This window comes from Rhinolophus ferrumequinum, chromosome 12 (assembly GCF_004115265.2).
Source record: "Rhinolophus ferrumequinum isolate MPI-CBG mRhiFer1 chromosome 12, mRhiFer1_v1.p, whole genome shotgun sequence".
In the NCBI taxonomy this organism is placed as follows: Eukaryota; Metazoa; Chordata; class Mammalia; order Chiroptera; family Rhinolophidae; genus Rhinolophus; species Rhinolophus ferrumequinum.
Window position 1 is genome coordinate 51,915,849 of NC_046295.1, and position 24,498 is coordinate 51,940,346.

At 52.0% G+C, this 24,498-nt stretch overlaps 4 protein-coding genes across 4 annotated transcripts; 2 read left to right on the plus strand and 2 right to left on the minus strand.

Moving 5' to 3' along the window:
• Nucleotides 1-47: 47 nt before the first annotated feature.
• Nucleotides 48-4,024, plus strand: CREB3 (cAMP responsive element binding protein 3). Its single transcript, XM_033121969.1, has 10 exons — nucleotides 48-166; nucleotides 253-390; nucleotides 482-629; nucleotides 704-771; nucleotides 895-984; nucleotides 2,102-2,208; nucleotides 2,319-2,387; nucleotides 3,116-3,200; nucleotides 3,299-3,383; nucleotides 3,461-4,024. Exons 2-10 carry the CDS (start codon nucleotides 262-264, stop codon nucleotides 3,772-3,774), a joined length of 1,095 nt encoding a protein of 364 aa, XP_032977860.1. The 5' UTR covers nucleotides 48-166; nucleotides 253-261; the 3' UTR covers nucleotides 3,775-4,024.
• GBA2 (glucosylceramidase beta 2) lies at nucleotides 3,891-15,871 on the minus strand. The gene is made up of 17 exons (XM_033121967.1): nucleotides 14,932-15,871; nucleotides 11,327-11,418; nucleotides 10,691-10,806; nucleotides 8,434-8,652; nucleotides 7,884-8,123; nucleotides 7,543-7,645; nucleotides 7,236-7,389; nucleotides 7,020-7,145; nucleotides 6,648-6,820; nucleotides 6,305-6,409; nucleotides 5,995-6,102; nucleotides 5,747-5,898; nucleotides 5,536-5,642; nucleotides 5,243-5,385; nucleotides 5,048-5,163; nucleotides 4,763-4,954; nucleotides 3,891-4,468 (listed from the first exon to the last, which is right to left on the minus strand). Exons 1-17 carry the CDS (start codon nucleotides 15,264-15,266, stop codon nucleotides 4,190-4,192), a joined length of 2,760 nt encoding a protein of 919 aa, XP_032977858.1. The 5' UTR covers nucleotides 15,267-15,871; the 3' UTR covers nucleotides 3,891-4,189.
• RGP1 (RGP1 homolog, RAB6A GEF complex partner 1) lies at nucleotides 15,523-19,606 on the plus strand. Its single transcript, XM_033121968.1, is given in 10 exon segments — nucleotides 15,523-15,861; nucleotides 15,863-16,002; nucleotides 16,275-16,409; nucleotides 16,789-16,925; nucleotides 17,191-17,274; nucleotides 17,375-17,524; nucleotides 17,798-17,944; nucleotides 18,153-18,280; nucleotides 18,489-18,678; nucleotides 19,185-19,606. Coding segments are annotated over 10 exon segments (1,644 nt in total). The 5' UTR covers nucleotides 15,523-15,552; the 3' UTR covers nucleotides 19,409-19,606.
• On the minus strand, nucleotides 19,521-22,660 carry MSMP (microseminoprotein, prostate associated). The gene is made up of 3 exons (XM_033121970.1): nucleotides 20,506-22,660; nucleotides 20,178-20,286; nucleotides 19,521-19,809 (listed from the first exon to the last, which is right to left on the minus strand). The coding sequence occupies exons 1-3, from the start codon at nucleotides 20,633-20,635 to the stop codon at nucleotides 19,629-19,631; spliced, it is 420 nt and encodes a 139-aa protein (XP_032977861.1). The 5' UTR covers nucleotides 20,636-22,660; the 3' UTR covers nucleotides 19,521-19,628.
• Nucleotides 22,661-24,498: the final 1,838 nt, after the last annotated feature.

Consider the following 24,498-nt stretch of genomic DNA (forward strand, 5'->3'; position numbering starts at 1 on the left):
ACTTCCGCGTTTAGAGAGAACTTTAAGTCCCGGGATGCTTTGGGGTAGGCGTGTCACTTCCGTTGTGTTGGAAGCTGCGGAGAACCGAGTCTCGGTGGCGGGTCTTGTTTGAGAGCTACGACTAGTAGCTACGGGGAAAGCCGGCCGAATAGGGACTAGCGGATAGGTGGGGCTGACTCACAATCGGTGAGGGTCGTGCATGGGGCCGGGTGGAAGGGTGAACTCCTGCGCTTGTGCCCATTCTTTCTGTAGGTGGCCCATATGGATTTGGCGTTGGACCCGGGTGACCAGGACCTGTTGGCCTTACTACTAGAGGAAAATGGAGATTTGGGGGTGGCGTCCGATGCGTCCTTCGAGGCTCCACTGGACTGGGAGTTGCCGATTTCCGAGGTGGGCGGGGGCTCTGAGCCCGGGAGGTGGGGGGCGGGGTGTTCTTGAGGATGGTGGTAGGTCAAGGCCTGTTAATTTGAATCCTGTTCAGGCACTGAGCGATTGGGATGTAGAGGATTTCCTGAGCTGCCTGACGAGTTTCCCAGCATCGTCGAACGTTCTCAACAGCTCGAATCCCTGTCTGGTCCATCATGACCACACCTATTCTCTCCCACAGGAACATGTTTCTATAGATCTAGGTGAGTCTGAAATAAGTGAATTTTGAGGGGAGGAAGGGACTCATGAACCTGGCTATTCACTTTCCCTTTTGCAGATAGTGGGAGTTCTGGAAAAGAGGAGGCCCAGATGACACCCCTACATGTGGAGGAGCCCGCAGAACAGGTACTTTGTTTACTGGAGGATTATTCCCACATTGCACATTATTCCCACATTGCAGACAGGATTCCTCATTCCTCTCTGACATGCTCCCTTGTGACTCTGCCTCCCACCTTTCTGTAACCCCAGGAGATTGTTAGGCTGATACTGACAGATGAGGAAAAGAGGCTATTGGAGCAGGAGGGGCTTACTCTGCCAGAGACATTTCCTCTCACTAAGGTAAGACTCCCAGTGGTGGATCAAAGACTGGAGGGGTGAGGATTGAGTCCCAAGTAGTCCAATTCTGTTAATTTTTCATCAGTAACTTACTAAAGGACGAAAGTGAGAAATTAAGCAAATTTGCTGCTAATAGGAAGCCGGGGGATGTAGTTATATACTGGATGCAGGGGCAGATCCTGGTTTTGTGGGGCTTACACAAATTTTGGTATTCTTTGTAGGAAAGAATTCAAAATTACCAGTGCATTAGTTAGTATAGGGACTTGGAAAGGACTGTGCAAGCAAGGGGCTCTGACATTTAGATTTCACTAGGTGGATTACCATATCTATCTAGCTGAAAGGTCGAATTAAGTTTTAGAGTTCAAGACTGGACTTAGTAGTATAACAAGAATAAACGTAAAATCTTGAGTTTTAAGTTTCAAGAAGCAATGGGTGGCAGTCTCGCAAGCATAATATTGTGATACTGTGATGAGATCAATGTTCATTGACAGAAAGGTTAAAAGAGTTTCTTAAAAGTACAAGATGAGTCAGCAGTGTGATATGGTCACTAAGAAAGTGAATGGGGTTTGGAGGCTGTATCAATAGAGGTATTTCCTCTAGAAGGGCAGTGACTATCTTGCTCTCCTTTATACTGGTCAGAGCATATCCTAGTGCCAAGTTTTGAGTCCAGATCTTTGACAGATAGTAAAAGGAGTAAAAGGACACAGTCCATCCTGAGGAGGTAAGATGATGAGTTAAATATTTTATCCCACCCCCCAAAAAAGTTGCCCAGATTTATCTTTGCTTGGAGGAAATGTTGAGTGTCTTAAAATAGCTGAAGACCATTTGTTCTGTATAGCTCCCGAGATTAGGTATGAGGTAAGTCCAATGGATAGAATTATCGAAGCAGATACTGGCTCAGGATAGGGAAGATTAATTTTAATTAATAAAATTGTTAAAAATAGTCTGGCTTATGAGGGTGTTAACACCTAGTCCTCAGAGGCATTTAGCCAGAAGCCAAGTGCCTACTGGTCAAGGAAGCTGTAGAAGGGATTCGTGCATTGGCAAGATTACTCAGTTGCCTTCCAACTCTTTGGTCCAGTGTTCTGTGATGATACCCCTTTTCCCTGTATTATCTCAGATGGAGGAACAAGTTCTGAAACGAGTGCGGAGGAAGATTCGCAATAAAAAGTCTGCTCAAGAGAGCCGCAGGAAGAAGAAGGTGTACCTGGGGAGTTTAGAGAGCAGGTATAAACAGGAGAGGGGCTCTGGGGTGGGTGGAACAGAAGTAGCTGGAAGTGATATGTTTTTGAAGGGAGGATACAGGCCATATCCCCACATCCCTGTTATTCCCCCAGGGTCTTGAAATACACAGCCCAGAATTTGGAGCTACAGAACAAAGTACAGCTCCTGGAAGAACAGAATCTGTAAGCAACTAACCTCAGTCTCTTCTCATCCCTCCCATTTAATGAGCTTTCACTCTTTTCCCTGCTCTACATTTGATTTCCAACTGGGCAGCTCCCACATGCAAGGTCTGGTGTATGGCCTTTAGTGGGTCTGATTCTAAGACGCTCACAGTAATGGGGATTAAATTCACAAGTAACTAAGGATGAGTTAAGTATCAAGAAAGACAAAAGGAGGGAGTAAGAAAGACCTCACAGGGCAGATGGCATTTGGTAGTAGATAGGATTCGGGGGGGGGGGGGGGGCGGGGGGGGGAACATTTTAGGGAGAGAGAACACAGCACAGGTTAGTCTGGCTGGAATCCTAACATAGGTGAGTTGGGACAGAAGGGAGAGAATGTAGGCTGCCTGGTGAGGTTTATGTGCATAGCTACTTAGGCAGTATAGAACCACTGACTTTGCAAGAGTTTAAGTCAGGGCAGGGCAGAGGTGTGTATTTGTTTTAATGAGGAACTTCAGGCATTTTGTCCACAGAGAGGACAAAATGTCCTATTTGCAAAAATAGGACAAAAAACAAGCGAGTTAGAGCTTCTGGGTCTCGTGTATACATGGGGTATACGTTATTAAACATTTTCTCCTGCTTAAAAAAAAACAAAGAGGACCTAGTGCACAGATGGAGGGGTGGCCTTTATAGGAGGGTTTCATTGTGTCTCAGGTGCCAGGTGACAGGCTGCTCACTGTCCTCTGTCCTAGGTCTCTCCTGGATCAGTTAAGGCGACTCCAGGCCATGGTGATTCAGATATCAAACAAAACCAGCAGCAGCAGCTCCTGTGTCTTGGTGAGGACGGTGATGGAAGAAGAGATCCTTTTCTCTCAGGTGGCAGGGACACGGGTACAATCCAGAGCCCTTCTTCATCTCCTTTTCCTGTGCTCCAGGTCCTACTGTTCTCCTTCTGTCTCCTCCTTGTACCTGCTATGTACTCCTCGGACGCAAGGGGGAGCCTGCCAGCTGAGCACGGAGGTGAGAGGCTTGATACCATTAAGGGGAGTCTGGGGGGGAAAGCCTGGCCTGCTCCTGAAGAGTCTTTGTCTCCTCAGTGTTATCCCGCCAGCTTCGTGCCCTCCCTAGTGAGGACCCTCACCAGCTGGAGCTGCCTGCCCTGCAGTCGGCGGTACCGAAGGACAGCTCATACGACGAGCTCCAGGCTCCTGGCAACTCTTGCTGCCTGTTCTACATGCCTCAGGCTCCTGGCACAGAGCCTTCCCTGAAGTTGCCACTCCCTGGCCCCTTCTCAGAGTCCTCCTGCCCTGGTCCCATCCTTTCCCTGCATGCAAATCACACGAGAGAGATGGGATGGCTCCCAACCCATAGCCCCGTATCTGTTATCTTGCAGGGCAGATACTCAGGCTAGTTGTGAGGCCTGATGCCTCCAGTCGTGTCCAAATGAAAAAGAACGGGAGAGGGCTGGTCTCAGCTCCTGTGCCCTGTCAGGAAGCCTGAGGGCTCAAACACACCACACTTAACCAACTTTCTGGGTCTTTTATTTGTACCCATGGATGCCTATCACCCTGTGAATGGGCCTGGGAGGATGAACTTACCTCCTTGAACATTTCATGCAGTGAGGGGATAGGGTGAGGAAAGAAATAAATAAGTGATTCTGATGCTTGGGTCACCCTCAACCCCTCTTTACTGGCGTGGTTGGGTGGGGAGAAGGGAAGGGGCATGATTGTCCTGGTGGCTCAGGGTTGCAGGAGATGGGAGGCGAAGGAGGAAAGGCGAGGCTAGAGGCTGAGCTGTTAGATCCTCCCTCCCACAGTTCAGAGGGCTCACACTGGGCTCGGGTTGGCCATGGCTCCCTTTGGTCCGAGTGTAGGCCCTGTGTTTAGTCCTGTGCCCTGTTCGGCTCTTGGCCTGGAGGCCTTTTCATGCTGCTGCTGCTGCAGGGCTAGCTGCATGGCCCAGATACTCAATGGCCGCATGTAGGCCAGAGAGCGGAACACCCGCTGCTGGCAATATGCCTCAGGAGTCTGGAAGGCCAGGCCCAGGCGCTCCCACACAGTACGGTAGCAGCCTTCAGCCGTCCGGAAGCCTTCCCAGGTCAGGCCCTGTGAGGAGAGATGGTGGTCACATTAGTTGGCAACCCCTGAATAACCACTTCAGCTGGACAGATGGATACAAAGGGGTCCCTGCCCTCAGGCAGTTCCCTACTAGTGGGGGAGATAAACTTGACCCACAGGCAGAAGACTGAAGGCAGGAGATGGAATGCATGCCAGGGAAAAGGGGGAAGCTTTCTGGGGAGGTAAGATGGCATTGGGTTAGGCTGTAAAAAGTTTGATGGCTGAGGAAGTGTGCTGGGCCAAGGTATAGACGGTGGAGAGATGGGGAAGGGAGTGCATTACCTCCTGGATCATGGTAGCTGCCAGCCCGTAGACCACGCCCACCCAGACTTCATCAGACTGGACACTGGATCTGTCAGGAACACCATGGGGCTGCATCCCATTCACAGCCCCCATGGCCCCTCCTGCGAAGGCCTGGACATTGAACTTGAAGATAGTTTGGAGAGCACGGACTATGTGTGGAGAAGGAAATACCTAGAGGGGCAAAGGCAGAAACAGTCTCTTAAACTTACTTCGCACCTCCAAGAAAAACCCACGTTTCTGGTTCCTCCTCCTAGTCTGTCTCACCTCAGTGTCTCCTTCTCCCAGGCCACTGGCCCTCAGGAACCACTGGCCAGCACACTGGTCAGACATGATGCTGCAGGACTGAGGCTGAGAGCTGCAGTCATAGTTGTAATAGTGGCCTGGAGTGGAGGAAGTACAAAGTTCAGGCTCCTTGGTCCCCATAGCTGTCTTAAGACTCCTTAAAATCCCTCGACTCACCATTCCACAGCAGTCTCTCATAGGCTTCCTTGCCCCGTCTGAGGATGGAAGAAAACTTGTCCTGGACGTCCTGTGTCCCACACAGAGCAGCCATCTGGACCATCACAGCCACAGCTGCCAGCCACAGTCCGCCACAGTAAGCACTGATCAGGGACACAGGTTTAGGGGTCAGACTGGCAGCTCCAGCCACTCACATGCAATACAACAGGCAATGGGTCACTATTCCTTGAGCCCACGATGCCTTGGTTCCCAGCTCCCCACCTCAGGTCCCCTGGAAATCTCTACCCCCCAACCTGGGGCCTGTGGTGACCCAGGCATCATAGGTCTGGTCTGCATAGCCTCCGTTTTCAATGAGTCCGTCTTGGTCCTTGTCAAACTTCATTTCAGACTCCATCACGGCCTAGAGAGGGACCAAGGTACTAAGGAAAGACAGTAGCCAGCTGGGCTCTCCCCAAACACCAGTCATGCCACTGGCACACCGGCCACTGTACGTGCATCCCTTACCAAACACACAGGCCACATGTCCCTCAGGAAGCCCTGGTCACCCGTCAGGTAATAGTCCCGATACACTTGCAGCACAAACTTCAGATTCAGGTCCTTCCAGTCCGCAGTATCATGGATCACATAGGCATTGACCCGGAGCCACGGCTCATCATCTGTGGGAGGGAAGGGAACTTGGTTCATGTGCGTTGGTGCTTAGGGTAGAGGGGGCACAAGTTGAAGGAGGCAAGTTGAGGTGGAGGGACTTTTACCCGGATCTCCAACATCGTGGGGGATGACGTTCCTCCTTTTCACAGGTGCCATTACCCCACTCATCAGGTACTGTCGCCATGTCAGGTCCTCCCTGAGTGTGGCCAGAGCTGGGGGAGCAGACACAGAAATTGGGGGGCAGGGAATGGGCAGGCTTGAGGTGGGGCATACAGATATGGATGACCCCAGAGGGGAAACAATAAACAGGATGTAGATATGTTTTGGGGGAAAGGGGAAAAGACAATCTGAGGGACAAAAGTTAAGGGGTTTGGGGAGCTAAGAGGGTAGAAGGGGCACAGAAGAGACGCTCACCCATGTCGTACTGTAGGCTGAGCTCGAGTTTGGGCCAGAGCATGACGAGGGCGAAGGAAGCGTAGAAGTGGACATCGTATGTGTTGTACATGCGGTATTCCTGGCCTGGAGGAATGAGGGAGACACGGTTGCCAGAATTCCTGCTTCCCCTTCACATGCCCCTCCCTAGCTTGTCCTCCAGAGTTGAAGATGGGGCACTGTTACACTGCACACCTGCCTCTTACCCGCCTCATCCCAACCAATACCTTGGGGTAGGTAAGACCCATCATTCTGCCTGGTGGTAGGGCACTCCCTGGCCTTACAGACACAGCCTGCCACGCCATGGCCCATCAGGAGCCCACACCTTCAAGGTAGCCAAAGCGACCGTACTCCTGTAGGGTGGGGCGGAGCTGACACATGTTCCCCCCCAGCTCTTCCAGTAGGGAGTCCTCAGGAACTTCCAGCCATATTGTGCCTCCATCAGCCAGGAAATATAGTTCATTGAACAGTGCAGATTTGTACCAGGCAGGCAAGGATCTGGGGAGCCAGGAGGAGATGACGGTTTACAAGTGAGGACCTTCCAAGAAAGGAAGGATTCTGGGGTTCAGCAGAGTGGGGGCATCAGGTGAATCCCAGCCCAACTCTGCAGACTTTGATGGGTGGACAGTGATTCAAGGAGTCCTAGTTGGAGTGTTGAGTGCCTGGGAGAAAGGCAAGAGATGGGCCCCACTGGCACCTGTCATCCAATACTGGGCTCTGCCAAGCGGAGATTCTCTCTTCCCAATCTGCGTATCGGCACAGTGCATAGTGGCTAAGGGCGGGTGCTGCATCACCTTCTGAGCCAAAGAACCTCGTGTACCGCCTGCGATGGGAACAAAAAGGGGAGGGTGAGAACATGGGCTCTAGATCGGAGCCCTAGCACCTTGGATCCCTGTACTCTCAGTCCGCTCACCTGCAGTAGACCTGGCCCTTAGCTCCAAACATGATTCTGGGCATGTCCCAAGCCAGTGAGAATTCCAGGCGGCACTGGCCTCGAGGTGGTAGCTTGCTTGTAACACACACAGCCCCAGCGATTCCCACCCCTTTCTGCGAGGGGTTGCTTCGGCCTGAGAAGCACAAGAGGAATCAGCACAGATAGTCCTTCAGCCCCAGGATCCCTAACGTGGGAACAAGGCCTGGTCATTTACCAGGCCTCCCACCTTGCTCCTGAAACAGGGACAACCTCTTTCCCACCACCTCCCTGTGAGACCCCCGATCACCAGCGGGGGAGTCCAGCTGTCCATCCTGAAGTAGATCCTGCCACACCTGCTGCCCAGTGCTGTCAGGGTCAAAGGCTGTGAAGTGGGTTACTGTCGTGTCTGCCTGTTGAGGGGCCAAAGACTGTGAGGGGAAGCGCCGCAAGTACACTGGCTTCTGACAAACACTCGAGGTCCTGTTACATGTTCCCACCTCCAAGTTCTAGAGGCTTAAGGGCTGTGGGGAGGGTGGGACTCGGGAGTTGAGGAAACGAAGAAGACACTTGTGGGATGGGAGGTGGGGGCGGGGCTCGGACCAGGCTGAGGGGGGGTCCCGGGCTGAGGTCCAGGCGGCTGCCCCGTACCGTGCGCCGTGCAGCCACAGCCGTGGTGTAGGGGTTTGGAAGGGCTGGATGATGCAGCAGCAGCCCCCGCACGGTCTCCCCGTCACGCTCCAGACAGAAGGGCTCATTCCACAAACCCCCTGGGGCATCATCGCCACCTCCTAGTCCGTTCCGCATGGAGAACATGATGGACACATCCAGGGCTTCATCGCCTTCATTTTCCACATCCCACACAAAGACTCCTACAGGCAGACTGCTGTCCTGGGAGCAAAACATCAGACTCAGATGTTCCCAGCGTAGCGCCTCCTGGGCCTGCTCCCCCAGGGTCAATACCTGGCATCAAGGACCTGACTCAGAACCCATATATTCATTCTCTGTCTCCCACTTGCATCTCCCCCCATTCCTAGGCAGGCTGTCTACCCTGAGACAGAAGACCAGCTGGGCGGCAGTCCTGGGAAACCAGCGTGATGTTCAACCTCCAACCCCTTCTTTCATAGGTCATGGAATTTCCAGCACAGACAGATCCCAGGGAGGGGAAGACAATGGAGGAAACACAGGAGGGGAATCTCACCTGGTAGTCATGGGGCAAGATGGGTGTGATCTGGCGGCAGGTGAGGGTGACATTCTGGCCAGGAAGCTGATAGACAGTCCAGGCTCGGGGATAGAGGGCATGGTAGAATGCAAAGTACCCACACAGGCCCCAGTTCCAGCTGCGCAGGACACTTGGGCGCTCCACGGACAGGACTTGCTGGTACACAGTCTGCCCTTCCCGACGCAAGCACACTGTGAACTAAACCAAGAAGGAAGACAGGCTAGAACGGGGTAACCCGCGGGCACCTCAAACTAGTCTCCCTCCCCTTAAAGTAGCTCCTCCTCTTCCAGAGCCTGCAATGGTTAGTTACCATAGTAACAGCCTCACTCATCCCTGGCTCAGGCCTTTCCCACAAGCTCAGTGAGTCGCCACCAACTCCTGCCTCTTTCTCCATCCATCTCCCAGGCTTCCTCGCGCTTCTCACTACTGTGGTCTTATTGCCCTAACCCAAACCCTAACCATCGCTGCTTTTACCCTCTGCCTCTACTCATTTAGGTATCAGAAGGATCTTTCTTACAGACATATGAAGATACGTTAATCTGTGTTTATAATGTTTCAGTGACTCCCCATGGCCCTCAGGCTAAAGTTTAAATTCTACTTTCAAGGTCTTCAAGGTCTTCTTGATCTGGCCTCTCCCTACCCATCAGATTCATTACCTGTTCAAGCACCGATATTCTGGTCATATCAGACACTCAATAATCACATTGAGCACACCACAGGTCCCCCTCCATGCCTTTGCTCATGCTCATTCTCCCTCTGATGAAACACCCCATCCTTCAAGGCCTAAGTCAAACGCCATCGCCTCTCCTCAAGCAGTGAGTCATTCTCCTGTGTGTCCCCCTACCCCTCTAGTCTAGCATGTTACAATGTATTTATTTACATTCTGACTCTCTGATTGCTCTATGGGTTCTCTGAGGGCAGGGACCCTCTAGTTCACTGAGGTCCCCCTCTCCACCTATGACTCCACCTCAGAGTCAGGCAGAGCTGGCACGTGTAGGGAGAGAATGGGCAAAGTCTGCAGCAGTGTCCCTTTTTTCTTAGTGTACTATCTGTCCCTCTCATTTTGGCACTGATGTGGTCTCACAGTCTCCATTTTCTCCAAGTCCTATTCCCCTAGTAAAAATTTAAAATTATGTTGTTGGAATACTAGATAATGGTTAAGACCAGGGGTTCTTAACCGCAGACAGAACTGGTTCTGAATCCCAGTGCTTCCATTTACCAACCATGTGACCTTGGGCATGTTACTAAACCTCTTTGGATCTTAGTTTCCTCATCTGTAAAATAGGCACAGCATGTATGATACTAACCTTATAGGATTGACTTTAAATATTAAATATTATACAAAAAGCTTAGCACATGTTAAGCATGCAGTAATTACTTTAAGTGTAGAGTCACAATTCTGGAAGGCATTCCCCACGGGATACCTAAGGGATGAGCCAGAGAGGAAGCTTGGGGCATTGGGCAGGGCCAGTCAGCTAACTAGGAAGGGCGCTGTCATTAATTGGACTCAAGGCCTGCTAGTCATTTCTCCTTTGAAGACGAGCTGAAAGCTGGAGGCATCCCTCAAACAGGAACTAGGAACTTGGTGGACAACTCAACATGAGAGGACACTAGAGAGAGATGATGAAAGGTAGATCCCATGCCTCTGGCAATACAAGGTTCAGGTGTGATGAAGGAACAGAGGAAAAAGAAGCGAAGCTTCAGAAAAGGGAAGAAGGCTAGAGATCTATGCCTGGGAGAGGAAGGGCTTCAGCCAGAGAGACCTCCAGAAGAGTGATCACCAGCAGAGGAGCTGACCTCTGGCTGATGGCTGGCAAATCAGGGTGAGCAGTGGGTGCTCTATACATCTTTTTCCCCCCATGCATTTGTAGACTTCTGGTTTTGTTTTCCCTTCTGGTCCTACTACATGTTCTTTCAACCAGGTTAAGTCACCTGGGAATTCTCTGCTCTCTGTGGCTGGGTATTGCTCAGCTAGTGGAGATAGGGCCTCAAAGTAGCTAACAGGCATTTACTAGAGGGGTGCCAGGGCTGTTTACTTTTTCAAGGAACATGTGCTCTCTGTTTCTTTTGTACAGTACATCCTAGCACAGGGCTGGGCACGTGGAAAGCCTCCTGAAGAAACTTATTGGACTGAACCATGTACACATCTAACTGCCACATCCACCATTAGCAAAGAGGCCCTTCCTGGCCGGGGGAGGTCCTGTCCTGGACCTCTCCTCTACCTCTTGGCTCTTACTTGGTCAGCGATGACTGTCCGGTGTTGGTACATGCCAGGATTAAGCTGCCAGCGACAGAACTGGCCTCTCCAGCCTCGGGTGATAGTGCCTCCCCCGATGCCACCCAAGGGACAACCTAGAGAGAGAATCAGGATCGTTACTGGGGCGGGGAAAGGAAGACAAGCCCATTTCTCACTTTCTACACCAGGGGTGTCCAAACTTTTTTCAACCTTTTTCACCAAGGGCCATATGAGGTAAAACACACAAACAGCCGGGCCACTCACTCGAGGTGAAGTACGTATTGCCTCACCTGGTTTATTTAAGTAAACTAAATATATTTTTGGAATTTGCTGCGGGCCAATTAACAATAGATTGCGGACCATAGTTGGCCCACGGGCCGCAGTTTGGACACCCCTGCTCTAGACCATAAAGCTAGGTTCCTCTAAAAACCAGGGGAATATCAAATTGACACATTATACATCTTAAACTTATACAGTGTTATATATGTCAATTATATTTTCAATAAAGATGGGAAAAAACCCTGAGGGGATGAGGGCAGTGCAGCTTGCCTAAGCTGGAAGCCTCTTTGCCTAGCTCTGAGGTAGACCTGGAGGCTGGGCCCTGTCTGAACAGGGCAGAGCTGGGATGAAGCTCACCATAGATCTGTCTCAGGGGCACAGAGTTGATGAGATCGATGAAAGGTTTCTTCTTCTCCACCTGGGTCTTCCGGTACCACCACTGCAAGTACCTGAGGAGCAAGAAGCAGTGTGAGAAGAAGCAGTGGGCGGTGCCTTCTAGGCTGCAGTCACCTACCATTCTGGACAAAGCCAGCTGTGATTTCCCATTAACTGTCCCGAGGATCCATCACCTTTTCTTCCAAACCTTTCCCCCTCTCGACTCCTCTACAGTTCAAGGCCCCCTCATCTTCCTCCTCACCCGAGCTCACAGTGTGGGACTATCTTTGTTTCTCCTCTATCTTCTCCTCAGGTGCTTTCTGATCTTTCCTCACCTCTAACTCCACTACCACTGCTTTCGCTTACCCCAGGAGCTTTTGTTTGAGGTGTTGAAAGGGCCAGTTATGGTTTCCTGACATACAACCCCTCCACCTGCCACAATAGGCATGGGCTGCTGGGATAACTTTCTTTTTAAATTGATTTTTCTTCCTGATTATAAAAGGTGAAAATTTGTAGAATATAGTAGGTGGAAGGGGAAAAAAAAATCCCACCCCTAGATAACCAGTGCTTACATTTTGGAGTATTTCTTTTTCTTTTTAAGTTCAGGATTTAAACTGTAAGCTTTGTGATTCTGCTCTCTCATAATACCCCAGTAAAGCCTTCTAAAAATCCCAACATTTTCCTGGTCTTGTCACAGCTCTATATCCAACAGGCATATGATTGTGTTTGGGTTTCATTCAAGGTTCTCACATCTGTCCCAGACCATCTTCTAATCTTAACTTTCTACAAATTCCCATTCAGGGTGGGTCCTCACTAAGCAACCCCAGACTCTCCTAATTCCACTTTCCTCCCTACCCAGCTATTTTATACCCACTATTCAATCATGACACTTGTAATCATGTATTATAATTGTGTAACCCCTCTGAGCCTCGGTTTCCTCATCTACAATGGGGATACCTCCTGCCCTACCTACCTACCTACCTCATGGAATGGTTGACAGAGCAAAAGATATAATAGGAAAGCCATAAAATAGAACACCTGTGTCAGGTGTGATCATTGTACATACACTATCTCAATTCCCAATCAAATGCTGTCTTGTTATTTCAGTGTTCCTCACATGAGTCTGACATACTTTAACATCCTTGGAGAAAGGGACAGTGACAAAGACTAGTAGATTATTATTTATAGCTTCAAGCACAGGGCAGGACACATGGTCTGCACTCAATTACTATTCGCTGAATTTACAAACAGTGGGGCATATGAGAGATGACCATGGACAGGAGCAAGGGGAGGAAAAATGTGCATTAAGAATAGGGAGGGTACCTTCTGGGGGTGGGGGAGAGGAAGGGAAGACAAAGGATGAAATGATGGCAAGTCAGAAGATCCTCCCTGTCAGCTTAGAGGAAACTGGACTTTGAAACTAGAGGCCAGAAAGGATTGGTGAAGGGAGGGAGGGTGCAGCAGGGATTAGAGAAGTGAGGGAGAAATGCAAGATATGGGGATAGGCAGAACAAAGGAATATCTGGCATAGAACAAACGCTCAGTAAACATATATATATATATATATTTTTTCCCCCTTCTTCCGCCTCCCCCAATCCCCCACCCGGTTCAAGCCGTTCTTTCTCAGTCTAGTTGTGTAGGACACAGCTCCCTGGCCCATGCTGGTATTATGAGTCTTGCGCTCCCCCAGCTGAGGCAGTCGGTCGCCAGCTGTTGGTCAGCTGCTCACAGCAGCTCTCGCTGGCTGCCGGCCGCTCACGCTGGCTGCCGGCCGCTCACCCGGCACATGGTAGCCTGCTCCAGCTGCTCATGGCGCCCAGCTCCAGAGAGAGCTATTGTTCACAATCTTAGCTGTAGAGGGCACAGCTCACTGGCCCATGTGGAAATCAAACCAGCGACCCTGGCATTAGGCGCATGGTGCTCCAACCACCTGAGCCACCAGGCCGGCCCTCAATAAATATTTATTGAAATGAATGGACACTGTCTGGAAGGGAGATTAATCACAATTGAGTTCTTACCACACTGAGGCCAAGAGAACTCTGATCAGTGTACCCTCAGTTCAGCTCTCTCTTAGGGTCTGTCTTTCTCTCACTCCCTTAATTTAGCGGCTGGTCATTCCTACCATATTTGGCTTTCTCCATCATTTAGCCCCAACTTAAGAATTATCATTCAGAATTCTTCCTCGTCTCACTCCTTGCTCCTTCATGCAGGACCTCATCCCATTCCAAAAGCCTGGTGTCAGTGGTCTCCGCCCTATGCAGGTATGGGCAGCCAAGGTCCAGGGGGCTGAGCTCAACTTCAGGCCTCTATGACTCAGCTCATAGAGACTGAAGGGCTAGGATGCCCACCTATTTTTGACCTCACTGTCCCCACCATAGGCACCCCAATGTGCTTTTCTCAGCACCCTAGCCCTAGATCCTATTTTGACCCAAAGGCTTTTGGGGTCAAAGTTGGGCTAGGTCAGTTTCAGAAGCAACCTGGAGGGATGACTGTTCTCTGGTACAAGCCAACCACAGGGACTAGCAGAGGAAATGGATACCTAGGCAGTGCCAGGCCTTTCCCACTGCCTAGGGTTGGGGTTAGGTAAACAGACTCCCCACCCCAACCCCACAGCACTGACTGGAAAAGGGAAGGATCCCCTATTTTAGAGGACGGCAGTGTTGGGTTTCCCAACCTTTATGCCTCCCTCCCTGGCTCTGTGTTTATGGTGTGGACTGACTCAGGATGACTTCAGGGTGATGCTTTTTGTCCTCACATCCACCTGTTCCTGTTAATACTCATAGGTATGGGCTTCTCATCACTAGTTTTTGAACTCAGTGGGGATCTGGAGGGATGTAGAGGAATTCTACAGCCTAGGACAAGCTCTTCGGGTGTCTGCAACCCTTGGGTAGGGAGTGTGGGGGGAAGAGTGCAGCAGGCTCTGGAACACTATTACTAAGAGCCCTGGGAACACCTATGACAGTGCCTCTCTGGTCAGCGGTCTTTGCTTTTTCTTATATCAGGGGCTGTGTATCCCAGAATAAAGTGAATGGCACTTCTCATCATCCTCTCCTTAGGGTTGAGAGCAGGCAGGATCTCTGCCACTCCCTGGAGCTAAAGCTTAAGGAAAGAAACTCCTGGATGTTGGGACTGTAATGTGATGTGTCTAAATGAGGTACCCAGACTACCCCAGCGGCTCAGGGGAATCGGGGGTTGAGAACCTCCCCCTCCCAAATAAAACAACATTGTGTCAGTACTGTAACAGCCAGACTATCCTTTTTATACCTTGCCACAAAGTACAGCTAATTCTAAAGAGCAGTCTTTGTAAAAGAGGGAGTATGTGAGAGGGAGCCGATATGGGAAAGGCTGACTGCAGGCCCAGATGTTTCTGCTCTTTCCTCCTAAAAAAGTTACGGGAAAAAGGGAGTTGCAAAAAGATGTGACCTGGTCTCACCCTCCAAAACCCGGCCTTAAGAGTATGTTGGGGTTAGGGACTCCTTGACTGGGACAAGCACCTGCCTGCTTTCTCACCTGTCCCATCTCCGCTGGAAGTCTTGTGCTGCAACAAAGTGAAGCCTAAGGTACTTAAGACAATGCGATCTACTCACCTCAAGCCCATGCCCAGATGCTTTACCAGGTTGCTTAGAGAGATGTCATTGGCATTAAAGGGTTTCCTCTTCTCTGCAAACTCGTGAGCTAGACAGATGCGCCAACCAAAGGGAGGCACCTGGTAGCCCTTAGCTTTACCCTCGTAGGAAGCCATCAGCTGCCCAGAGTCCTCTGGATTGCGGTAGCTCGGCTCACTTTGGGATCGACCATCCTCAGGGCTCTCGCAATCAGTAACCTGCACAGCTTCAGTGCCCCCAGCACCTTCAGAGCAATAAACCTGTGGATCCCCTTTGGCACAGCTGGTTTGCTCCGAGGATGGGACTCCAGTTCCCATGTTCCCTGGATCCTGGGTCCCCACGACCTCGATGGTCCCGGGTCCCAAGCCTTCTGGTACAAAGTACTCGCCAGCCAAGTCCAGATGAGGGTGCCGGTTGTTAGGTGCCGTCCCGGAGGGCCGGGCGCTGGGGAAAGCAGAGGTGAGCAGGTGTCTCTGTGGAACCCAGGAGCTGTTGCTGCAGCGGAGGCAGAGGCGACAGCAATGAAGCCGCCTCGGGCTCCCTCTTGGTCGTCTCTCTGGGTCCTGGGCGGGAAGGGTCGGGCCTCGTCGTCATTGGGCCGCGATGATTAGCTTGCCTGGCCAAAGGGCGACTACTGGGCCCGCGGAAAGGGGAGGAGCCTGGGGAGCCAGCCCGAAAGGCACCGCCCCCGGGACCGGCCTGGGAGGTCGCGGCACACTCAGCCGCGTCCTCTTGCCGCAGCACCAGGCCCCCCAGGGTTGGGCGCCGAGTTTCGCCGGCCGGTGTCTGGCGAAGCGCCCGCGCCCAAGGGCCAGGCCGTGGGAAGGCGGCCCAAGGCGACGGCGCTCGAGCCCCTTCCGGTCCGGCCAGCCCGGCGCTTCCGGCCGGAAGGGGGCCCGGTCATGGGAGGGGGCTGAAGGGAAGTCCCGCCTCTGCTGCACCGCCTCTGCTGCGGACGCCGCCACGCACTTGGCCTAGTCCAGAAGGGGCGGGTCTCCGTGCGCAGAGACCCCCAGTGTCGACCGTGCGAGGTGCCTGGGCTGGAGGCACGAGGTGACGGGTGTCCGTGGCCTTGGGCTGGGACGCGGAACCTTGAGGGAAGGGGGGCGGAGGCCGGGCTGGGGTTCCGGGAGGGTAGGGGGAGTAACTTGATGCCGAGAGGCGCGGACATCTGGGACCCTGAGCGACGCCCTCCCCCTAGGCAGTACTGAGTCAGCTACCCCCGGTACCTCCCGTCCACTTCCTGGTCCTCAACCCCAGACTTCACTCAGACACCCTCCCAGCCATTGTACTGACCTGTGACCCCCTCACCCCCGGTCTCCTAGATCCGATTCCGGAGCTGCCATGATTGAAGTGGTAGCAGAGCTGAGCCGAGGTCCTGTGTTTCTGGCGGGGGAAGCGCTGGAGTGTATGGTGACAGTCACCAACCCTTTGCCCCCCACAGCCACTTCTGCATCCAGGTGAGGATGCTGGTACTGAAGAAGGTGGTCCTTCTGGGAGGAAGTTTGGTATCTATAGTGCTAAGCCAGAGTTCAGGTTGTTTTGTAGTTACATCCACCTTCCTGCTCATGGTGCTCTCACTGTAGGAAAGGGCTATTTAACAGAAGATGTGGTTGACATAACCCTTTTTCTGCTTTCCTCCCTCCCCCCTCCCATTCCCCCTTTTTACCCACAGCGTGCTTCTATTTGTTTAATGGTTTCTCTTTGGGATTCTGGATTCCCTGATCCCTAGGACAGCCACTTCAACCATGTTGGTCTAAGATAATGTGGTACGGAGTTTGGAAGAGCATTGGTGAGGTCGGAACTCCCCTCTGATGCCTCCTTTCCCTCTTCCCATAGTGAGGCTCTGGCCTGGGCCAGTGCCCAAATCCACTGCCAATTCCATGCCAGTGAGAGTCGAGTAGCACTGCCTCCCCCTGACTCCAGTCAGCCAGATGTTCAGCCTGAGAGCCAGACTGTCTTTCTACCACACCGAGGTTAGAGAAATGGAATAATTGTCCCTGAAGGGTGAAGTTGTTAAATCGTTGGGTGGGTCATTATAGTCTCTGTGATTTGGGGGTATGGGGGAATGTAATTGTTGCTTTGGGGGTGTGAGACTGTTGCTACCTCACAGCAAGAAGAGAGGAGTAGCTTACTGTGTGCTGCCCTTTGTTAGCAGTGCTTACTGCTCCCACTTGATGTGCTAGACTCATCCAGTACTGGAGAATGAGGTCATTAACGTGCAGTCCTTATGTTTTTTAGGTGAGAGGGGTCAGTGTATCCTTTCCACTCCACCAAAAATCCTATTCTGTGACCTGAGGCTAGACCCTGGAGAATCCAAATCATGTGAGTGACTTTCTCCCACCCTTGGATTGCCTTCTGAGGCTCCTGGAGGGAGGACTTCTCTGGCTGCCTCTGGCTGCCCTGACTACTACTTCCCAACCAGACTCCTACAGCGAAGTGCTGCCCATAGAGGGACCACCCTCCTTTCGGGGTCAGTCAGTCAAGTATGTCTACAAACTGACCATTGGCTGCCAGCGTGTCAACTCACCCATCACTTTACTCAGGGTCCCTCTGAGGGTTCTTGTGTTGACTGGTAAGTAAAGGTTCCTGGAGGGAAGGGCCGGGGAAGAGCCTCACCAAAGCAGGAATGATCTTTAGAGAGCTTGTGAGAAGGGCTGGAGGGAAGCTTCCTGGTCTTAGTGAAAGTGCAACAGAGTTGGGAAGGGAGGGTTCTGGAGAATAGATTGAGATGTGTACCTCAGCTGTGGCTCCCTTTACCTTCAGCCCTCTCAGGTTGGAGTCTAAGACCCTAACCTCTGCACTTTGTTCCTGCCGAGCACTATTTCTCCATTCATTCTCTTTCCAGGCCTTCAGGATGTTCGGTTTCCCCAGGATGAGGCTGTAGCCCCATCCAGTCCATTCTTGGAGGAGGATGAAGGTGGGAAGAAGGATTCATGGCTAACTGAGCTGGCTGGGGAGCGCCTCATGGCTGCCACATCCTGCCGAAGCCTTCGTGAGAATCCTTTCCAAATGCCTCACCCCGTATTCCCCTCATAGTATTTCTGTCTCAGAGGCAGGTTCTCCTAACTGCCATATACTTCTGAGGATCCACTGATACCCCAGATTATAAAGAAAAGCAGCCCCACCTTTTGGCTTCTGGCTCCTAGCTCTAGACATTCCCCAGTGTGGACTCCAGGCTTACAGTGTCCCATTTTCCCCAGATCTATACAATATCAGTGATGGTCGAGGAAAAGTTGGGACATTTGGCATCTTCAAATCTGTATACAGACTCGGCGAGGACGTGGTGGGGACCTTAAACTTAGGGGAAGGAACTGTAGCTTGTTTGCAGGTGAGAAGGGAGAGGGGCTTTTGGGGCGCTGGGTCTGAAGGGCTAGGGTGAAGGGGAAGGGCCTGCATAAAGAGGGGTGGTATGTAGAAGTGGATAGTAGGGTCAGTAGGGTCTCTTTGGTAAAACAGGTTGAGGTTGAGGTTGGGCTGCCCTCATGTAGAGTCAGCACTCCCCAATACCTACTAGCGTGCACTTTTCTTGCTCCCAGTTTTCAGTAAGCTTACAGACCGAGGAGTGTGTACAGCCTGAGTACCAGCGGCGCCGAGGGGCAGGGGGTGCCCCTTCTGTGTCCCATGTGACTCATGCCCGGCACCAGGAGTCCTGCCTACATACAACGAGAACCAGCTTCTCCCTCCCCATCCCTCTCAGCTCCACCCCAGGCTTCTGCACAGCCATCGGTGAGACCCTGATTATTATTGGAGGTGGGGAGAGCGAATAAAATAGGTGGGGAGAGAGAATAAAATACTGTGCTTAGGTGGAGTGTAATGGATCCTGATTCCTAACACACTCCCAGACATACCCACATCCAGCCTCTGGCCCTTAACACTTGCTCACATCTTCAAACTGTTTCCTAGATGCACTGACCCCTAAACTCTTACCAGCTTTGCAGATCTCCTTCCCTAGCCCTACCTACTGGGACCCTGTGATGCACTGATGTCTGGTTCCCACCAACTTTACTTCACACTCCCATCGTGACTGTCTCACACTTGGGTTATTAGTTCTTAACACTGCTGTCCTTGTTGTCCCATTTCTGATTCACACACTACATTTCTTCAGAGAAACACTTGATCTTCAGTTTCTCCCCCTCTTCCCGAATAGAGGTTTTTGCTCATTTGCTGACCACACCCTGTCATTGGCTTTTATTCCTGACTTCTAATGTCTCTGCCTCTGTCTATTTTTTCAGTGTCCCTGAAGTGGAGATTGCATTTTGAATTTGTAACATCCCGAGAACCAGGTTTGGTGCTCCTGCCACCTGTGCAACAGCCCGAGACTGTCACCTGGACAGGGCCTGAACAAGTGCCCGTAGACACCTTCAGCTGGGACCTCCCCATCAAGGTGCTGCCTACAAGCCCGACCCTGGCCTCATACGCGGCCCCAGGCCCTAGCACCAGCACTATAACCATCTGACACTGGCCTACATGGCACTCCTTTCGTCAGGATACTGAGAACTCAGCACCTGGACTACAGTAGGGCCCATTTTTCCCACCTGGGGTCCAATGGCACGGACAATGAGAGGCTTTCAGCTGGAGCATTAATTTATTTATTCAGAATAAATTGGCAGCTGCTAGTGGTTTCCCTGGAAGTGGCAGCAGCAGTGGGCAGTCAGCAGAAGGGTGATCATTTGAGTTTAGCTGGAGTGGGGAGCAGGAGCCCCAGGAACAGGGGTGTTAGCTGAGCCCCACTCTGGGTCAGGCCCTCCCCCTTTGCAGGGCAGCCGAGGGTCAGATTTTTGCACCAGGGAGAATTGGCAAGTTCCTGCCTCCTGTCGTACCTCACACTCAGCGGGGAAGTCGATGGGATGCTGGGACCTGGGGAACCAAAGAATGGGGAAGAGGTCAGCACAGTGAAAGGCCGCAGCGATCCTTCCTCACACCCCCCTCCCAGCATCCCTCCCATGTCTTTCCTTAGTTTCCCCTGGTCCGCCAGCTAAGTTCTCACCTACCAGATGTGGATTTGTCGTTGCACAGCAGGAGTATTTTCCCTCTGGATCTACCCCTTCCTCCCTCCCTTTGTGGTCTGAAGCCTTACTCTCTCACACTCTTGTTGGTACCTTCAGGTTCAGCCAGGCTTACTGCTATCCTGTTCATTCTCACATGACAGCAATCTAGTCTTGCCCTGGCCATCTCTCAGTCCCTCATGTCAGAGCCATTCTCTCTGGCCACCTTTGGTCACTCACGTGTCACAGCAGCCCACACCGACAGGATGCAGACAGGTGCAATGGAAACAGTCCTTGCGGAGCCAAGACTCACCCAGGGTAAAATATTTCCCATCATAGTGGCAGGGAGCTAGGGAAGAACAGGAAATGTTAGTGTGTGGGGAAGTGGTGGTGGCAGACGGAATCATTCTGGAGTAAGAGAGAGTAAGTGCTCGCTACCCCTATATTTAGTCTCTCCTATTTCCGAGCTGGAGGGAGTCTGGGTACTCTGACAGAGGATCATCTCTAAGCCCCCCTCCTCCCAATGCCCTCTGCTCCTGTCGTTTCCTAACGCTTTATCCAGCTTTACCTTGAGCTTGGAAGTAGCACTTGCTGTGGACTCCTGGGTGCTGGAGAAGCAGAGAGATCAGCAAGCAGATGAGCCCCCAGCCTCCCAGGATCCCCTTAGCCTGTCCAGCCCAGAGCATCCTTAGAGCCATTCCTGCGGTACAGCCCTTTCGGACCCTTCTTGGCTTCTGTTCAGGCTACTGTGGTCTTGTCTCCTTGGCTTTTCTTTGTTTCTCTCTTTGAGTCTTACTTTCTGTCTTTTCCCCTGGGCTCCTGTCTCACACCATCTCCTTGCCCTCTGCTCTCACAGTCTTGGAGATGTTTATAAAGTGAGGACCCTGGCCCCCTGCTGAGTAGAGCTGGAAAAGCTGTAACTCTGTTTCCTGAGGTGAGGGCATGAAAACAAGAGGTCTAGCTTTAACAAGCTGTGAGAGCTGATTCATGCCCCCGCATAGCTAGGGGGAGGGAGGTGGCCATGGAAGGGGCACTGGACTGGGCACTTCCCCAGCAAGGAGGTGGGGGGAGTGAGGGTCCCCAGGTGGTCCCCAGATCTCTTCCTGACCTGGAGAGCATTCCACGCTCTCCCCCCACCTCCCCGCCCCACAACACCACACGTACACACACACACTCTCCAGGGGTGGCTATGCTGGGATCCCTGCCTGGACCGGAGGGAGGCATTTCCTGGGGATGGCTAATCCTGTGCCCCAGCCAAACCGAGGAGCTGCAGTAGGGTGCGCCGGCCAGAGGCTACAGGAGAGTGAACGGGCACCTGGAGTGGAGAATGTTTCAGACCCCAGGGCAGGGTCTCCTTGAAGTATCCTGGAAACATGGATGCCCCTCAGAGGTTGGAGGGGGTCTCTTCCACAGGACTCCCAGAGATGGACTGTCCATTGTTCATCACCCCTAAACATAGAGCAGATACAGGATCTCCCTGTATCTGGGGATGGTTCTTTCAAAGAGGAACATCTTGTATAACGCCCTAGTGGTATGAGTCAGTCCAGTTTCCCAGAGGTACCTCGTATGTTATGGAATGGGGATTTAGGGATTTATCCTCTGACATCCTCTTTTGGGTTTCCTGCAGGTTCTTGAGAACCTCAAGATGGGTGATTAAGAGCATAGGTTGTAGAGTCAGACTATTTGGATTCAAATTCTGACTCCACTTAAGAGCCCTGTGACTTTGGGCAAGTTGCTTCATCTCTCTACACCTGTTTCCTTATCTATAAATTGGGATAGTAATACTAACTCATAGGGTTGTTAAGGATTAAATGAGATAGTGCTTGTAATGCTCTTAGCTCTGTCCCCTGCACATAGCCCTCAGAAAATCCTGGCTACTACTGTGACTGGTGTTAGAGCTTAGAGACATAATAGATAAACGTACTTTTAATGCCATTGAGCAGCTCTGTGGACAGCTGAAGGCCTCTGTTGAGTGTTGCTCTTTCTAAGCATAGAATTCTGCCCCTTTGACACTCATTCTCCATGTCATTCCAGCCACCTACTTCAAAAACTCCCTCCAGGGTTTTCTTTTGCTCCTGGTATTCTTGAATGTCTAAGTGTCTGGTTTGAGAAACTGTTGCTGATAAAACCTACAGCACACTACCTTCACTTCTACCCTGGGGAGAAGTATCATTTTCTTCTCTTCTAGCTTACTTTAGGACTCCTTTTTCCTATGGATTCTCATCCATTTATTCCCTTCCCCACCGATGCAAACTCTCAAATTCTCCTTTCTGACTAATGCTGACCATCTCTTGGGTACTAATGGCCGGGCCCCTGGTCAAACTGGATTTCTTTCATTTTTCCACACTCCAGAGACCCCTGTTCCAAGTATTCCCGTCCTATCCACAGGGCCAATCACTTTGGCATTTATTCTGTTTTTCCTTCTAAGTCTCCAGTCCCATTTATTCCAAGACTCCCACTCCTGTCACCCAGTGGATCAGGTACTACTTCTGGCTGACTTTTGCGGAGGGCTACCCTGCCTCTCACCTATTCACTATCCAGAAATAACTCATCAGTCCACCTCAACCTCCCTCTCTGTTCTCTCCCAAGAAAACAGCTTAAGTGGATGGAGATGCAGACCATTGCACACATTCACTCTAGTCAGGTCTGATACCCTTTCCATTGCAGAGGAATGCCAAGAGATAAAAAACTCACCATTGAAGCAGGGTGCCCTGATGTGGGCTGGGCTGTGTGTGGGAGGCAGGGTGCCCTGATGTGGGCTGGTCTGCGGGAGGCATGGCCTGGGACTGCTTTCTTGGCTGGAACAGGTGGATTAGAAGGCCTGTCTAGCACAAGGATCCAGAAGTCTTGACAGTGGTCAGTAGCTATTCCGCCACCTTTCTCAGGAAGGGACACTAGCTGACACCCTAAAAATCTGGACCATAGACTACCTTCTGCTCCTGCAACCTGGAACCAACCCAATAGGGGGCAGACACAGTGGGGAGCTAGGAAGAATGAAGGTGGCGGTGGTGATGCTGGAAGGCAAAGGGGCCCAGTGGGGATTGGTGTGAGATAATGGGGTCGGGGAATGAGAGCTGTCGTTATGAAGGTGAGGTAGCCGGACACAGACAGAAGGGGGCTTCTGGAAAGAAAGGTTGGGGTGAGCCAGGATCCCTTTCCCAGAAGTTGGGGAGCAGCGAGGAGGTATTGTTTGAACCCACTTGCATGCCTGTTGGCGTGCACGCGCTCCTGTGTATGCCTGTGTAGCTTCTTGGGGGTGGAGGCCACACTTCTGGTTGGTGTGTGTGTATATGCACGCATGTGTGTAGGAGGGTGTCAGTGGTTAGGGCTCAACTCGGTGGGTGATTCCTGCGGCCGTTGGAGATGCCAGTTGTGGGGGGCGTAGCGGTTGGCGCGCGGGTGAGAGGGGGCGGTTGGCGCGCGCTGCCTGCGCGGGGACAGAAAACATCCGCCGGAGGCCCGGCCGGGCTGCGCTCCAGCAGTGCCGGCCGGGCAGGTGCGCGCGGGGAGGAAGTGAGCGCATTCCGGCCCCCCAGCCACTGGCCCTCCGGTGAGTCACCGCTGACCCCCGCCGCCTTGGCCGGATAGGATAGATTGGCTGCAGTGGGGAGATTTGGGGGACCGCAGCCTTGGGAGGGTCGTGGAAGCACCTGAGAAAGTTGAGGGGGGAGGGGTCCCTGTCGGGTGCAGGTCCTGGTTTCACTCCACCTGGGAAACACCTAGTAGACGCAAATGCAGGGCTTGTGACTGAATGGGGGCAGGGGGGAGCGAGGCCCTGGGAGAACATTGTGGAACAGGGGAGAAGGCCCCAAGTATTCTGTTTGGGGAGGGAAACTCGTGTGGAGAGGGAAAGGGGCCTGGGCAAAATGGAGAGTCGGCGAGGCCCAGAAAGGGCCCAGAGGGAGGCGTGCGGGCTGTGGGACCAGAGCAATGGGACTAACGGGCTGCAGGCCGGCACCGCACCAGCACAGGCCTCGGCCAGCAAAGGTAGGTGGAGACTGCCTCCTCAGGTAGGAAGGTGGGGATGACCAACCTCCAGAGATAAGGTCTGTCCAGAGGCCTGTGCGCCTTAGGGAGTAGTGGGAGTTAGGGTTATTTGGTTACAGTTGTGATTAGGTCATTAAAGGCTTTGAATGCCTGGAGGAGGAATTGGGGTTTGGCCTTACAGGTAGAATCCATAGTGTCTGAGCTGGAAGAGTAGTGAGTGGCTTCAAGGCAAGGTTATCTGTGTCTAGCATTATGGCTTGCCATTCAGTCTGCCAAAAAGCGAGACACTGATCTGTTATTTTTATAGTCATTTAAAACTGCATGACTACATTTATCAAACAATTTAATTGTGTTGAAGTTTTAAAAAGAGAAAAGTTGAAAAATCTGATTCAATATTTGATTTAAAACCCAAAGTGAGGCTATCAAGAATAGTTAAATGGCGTTTAGTCTTTTCCTTTGTCTTGCTTTTGTGCTGTATTTTCCCTCACTGACTTGACGGGAATTCTCTCTTGTTAATGCCCCTGGTCTTCTGTATCAGTAGCAGAGCACACCTGGTTTCCCTCTCCTGCATCTT

Bases quoted from the DNA above. Each gene is read 5' to 3' on its own strand.
- CREB3 (XM_033121969.1), top strand. From the start codon at position 262: ATGGATTTGGCGTTGGACCCGGGTGACCAGGACCTGTTGGCCTTACTA. The intron at 391-481 runs GTGGGCGGGGGC...AATCCTGTTCAG, and splicing joins GGGAGTTGCCGATTTCCGAG to GCACTGAGCGATTGGGATGT. The intron at 985-2,101 runs GTAAGACTCCCA...GTATTATCTCAG, and splicing joins AGACATTTCCTCTCACTAAG to ATGGAGGAACAAGTTCTGAA.
- GBA2 (XM_033121967.1), bottom strand. From the start codon at position 15,266: ATGGGAACTGGAGTCCCATCCTCGGAGCAAACCAGCTGTGCCAAAGGG. The intron at 6,410-6,647 runs GTGTGGGCTCCT...TCATTCCTCCAG, and splicing joins TCGCTTTGGCTACCTTGAAG to GCCAGGAATACCGCATGTAC. The intron at 5,643-5,746 runs GTAAGGGATGCA...GTCCCTCTCTAG, and splicing joins ACATGTGGCCTGTGTGTTTG to GCCGTGATGGAGTCTGAAAT.
- MSMP (XM_033121970.1), bottom strand. From the start codon at position 20,635: ATGGCTCTAAGGATGCTCTGGGCTGGACAGGCTAAGGGGATCCTGGGA. The intron at 20,287-20,505 runs GTAAAGCTGGAT...GTTCTTCCCTAG, and splicing joins GTGCTACTTCCAAGCTCAAG to CTCCCTGCCACTATGATGGG. The intron at 19,810-20,177 runs GTGAGTGACCAA...TTGGTTCCCCAG, and splicing joins GGTGTGGGCTGCTGTGACAC to GTCCCAGCATCCCATCGACT.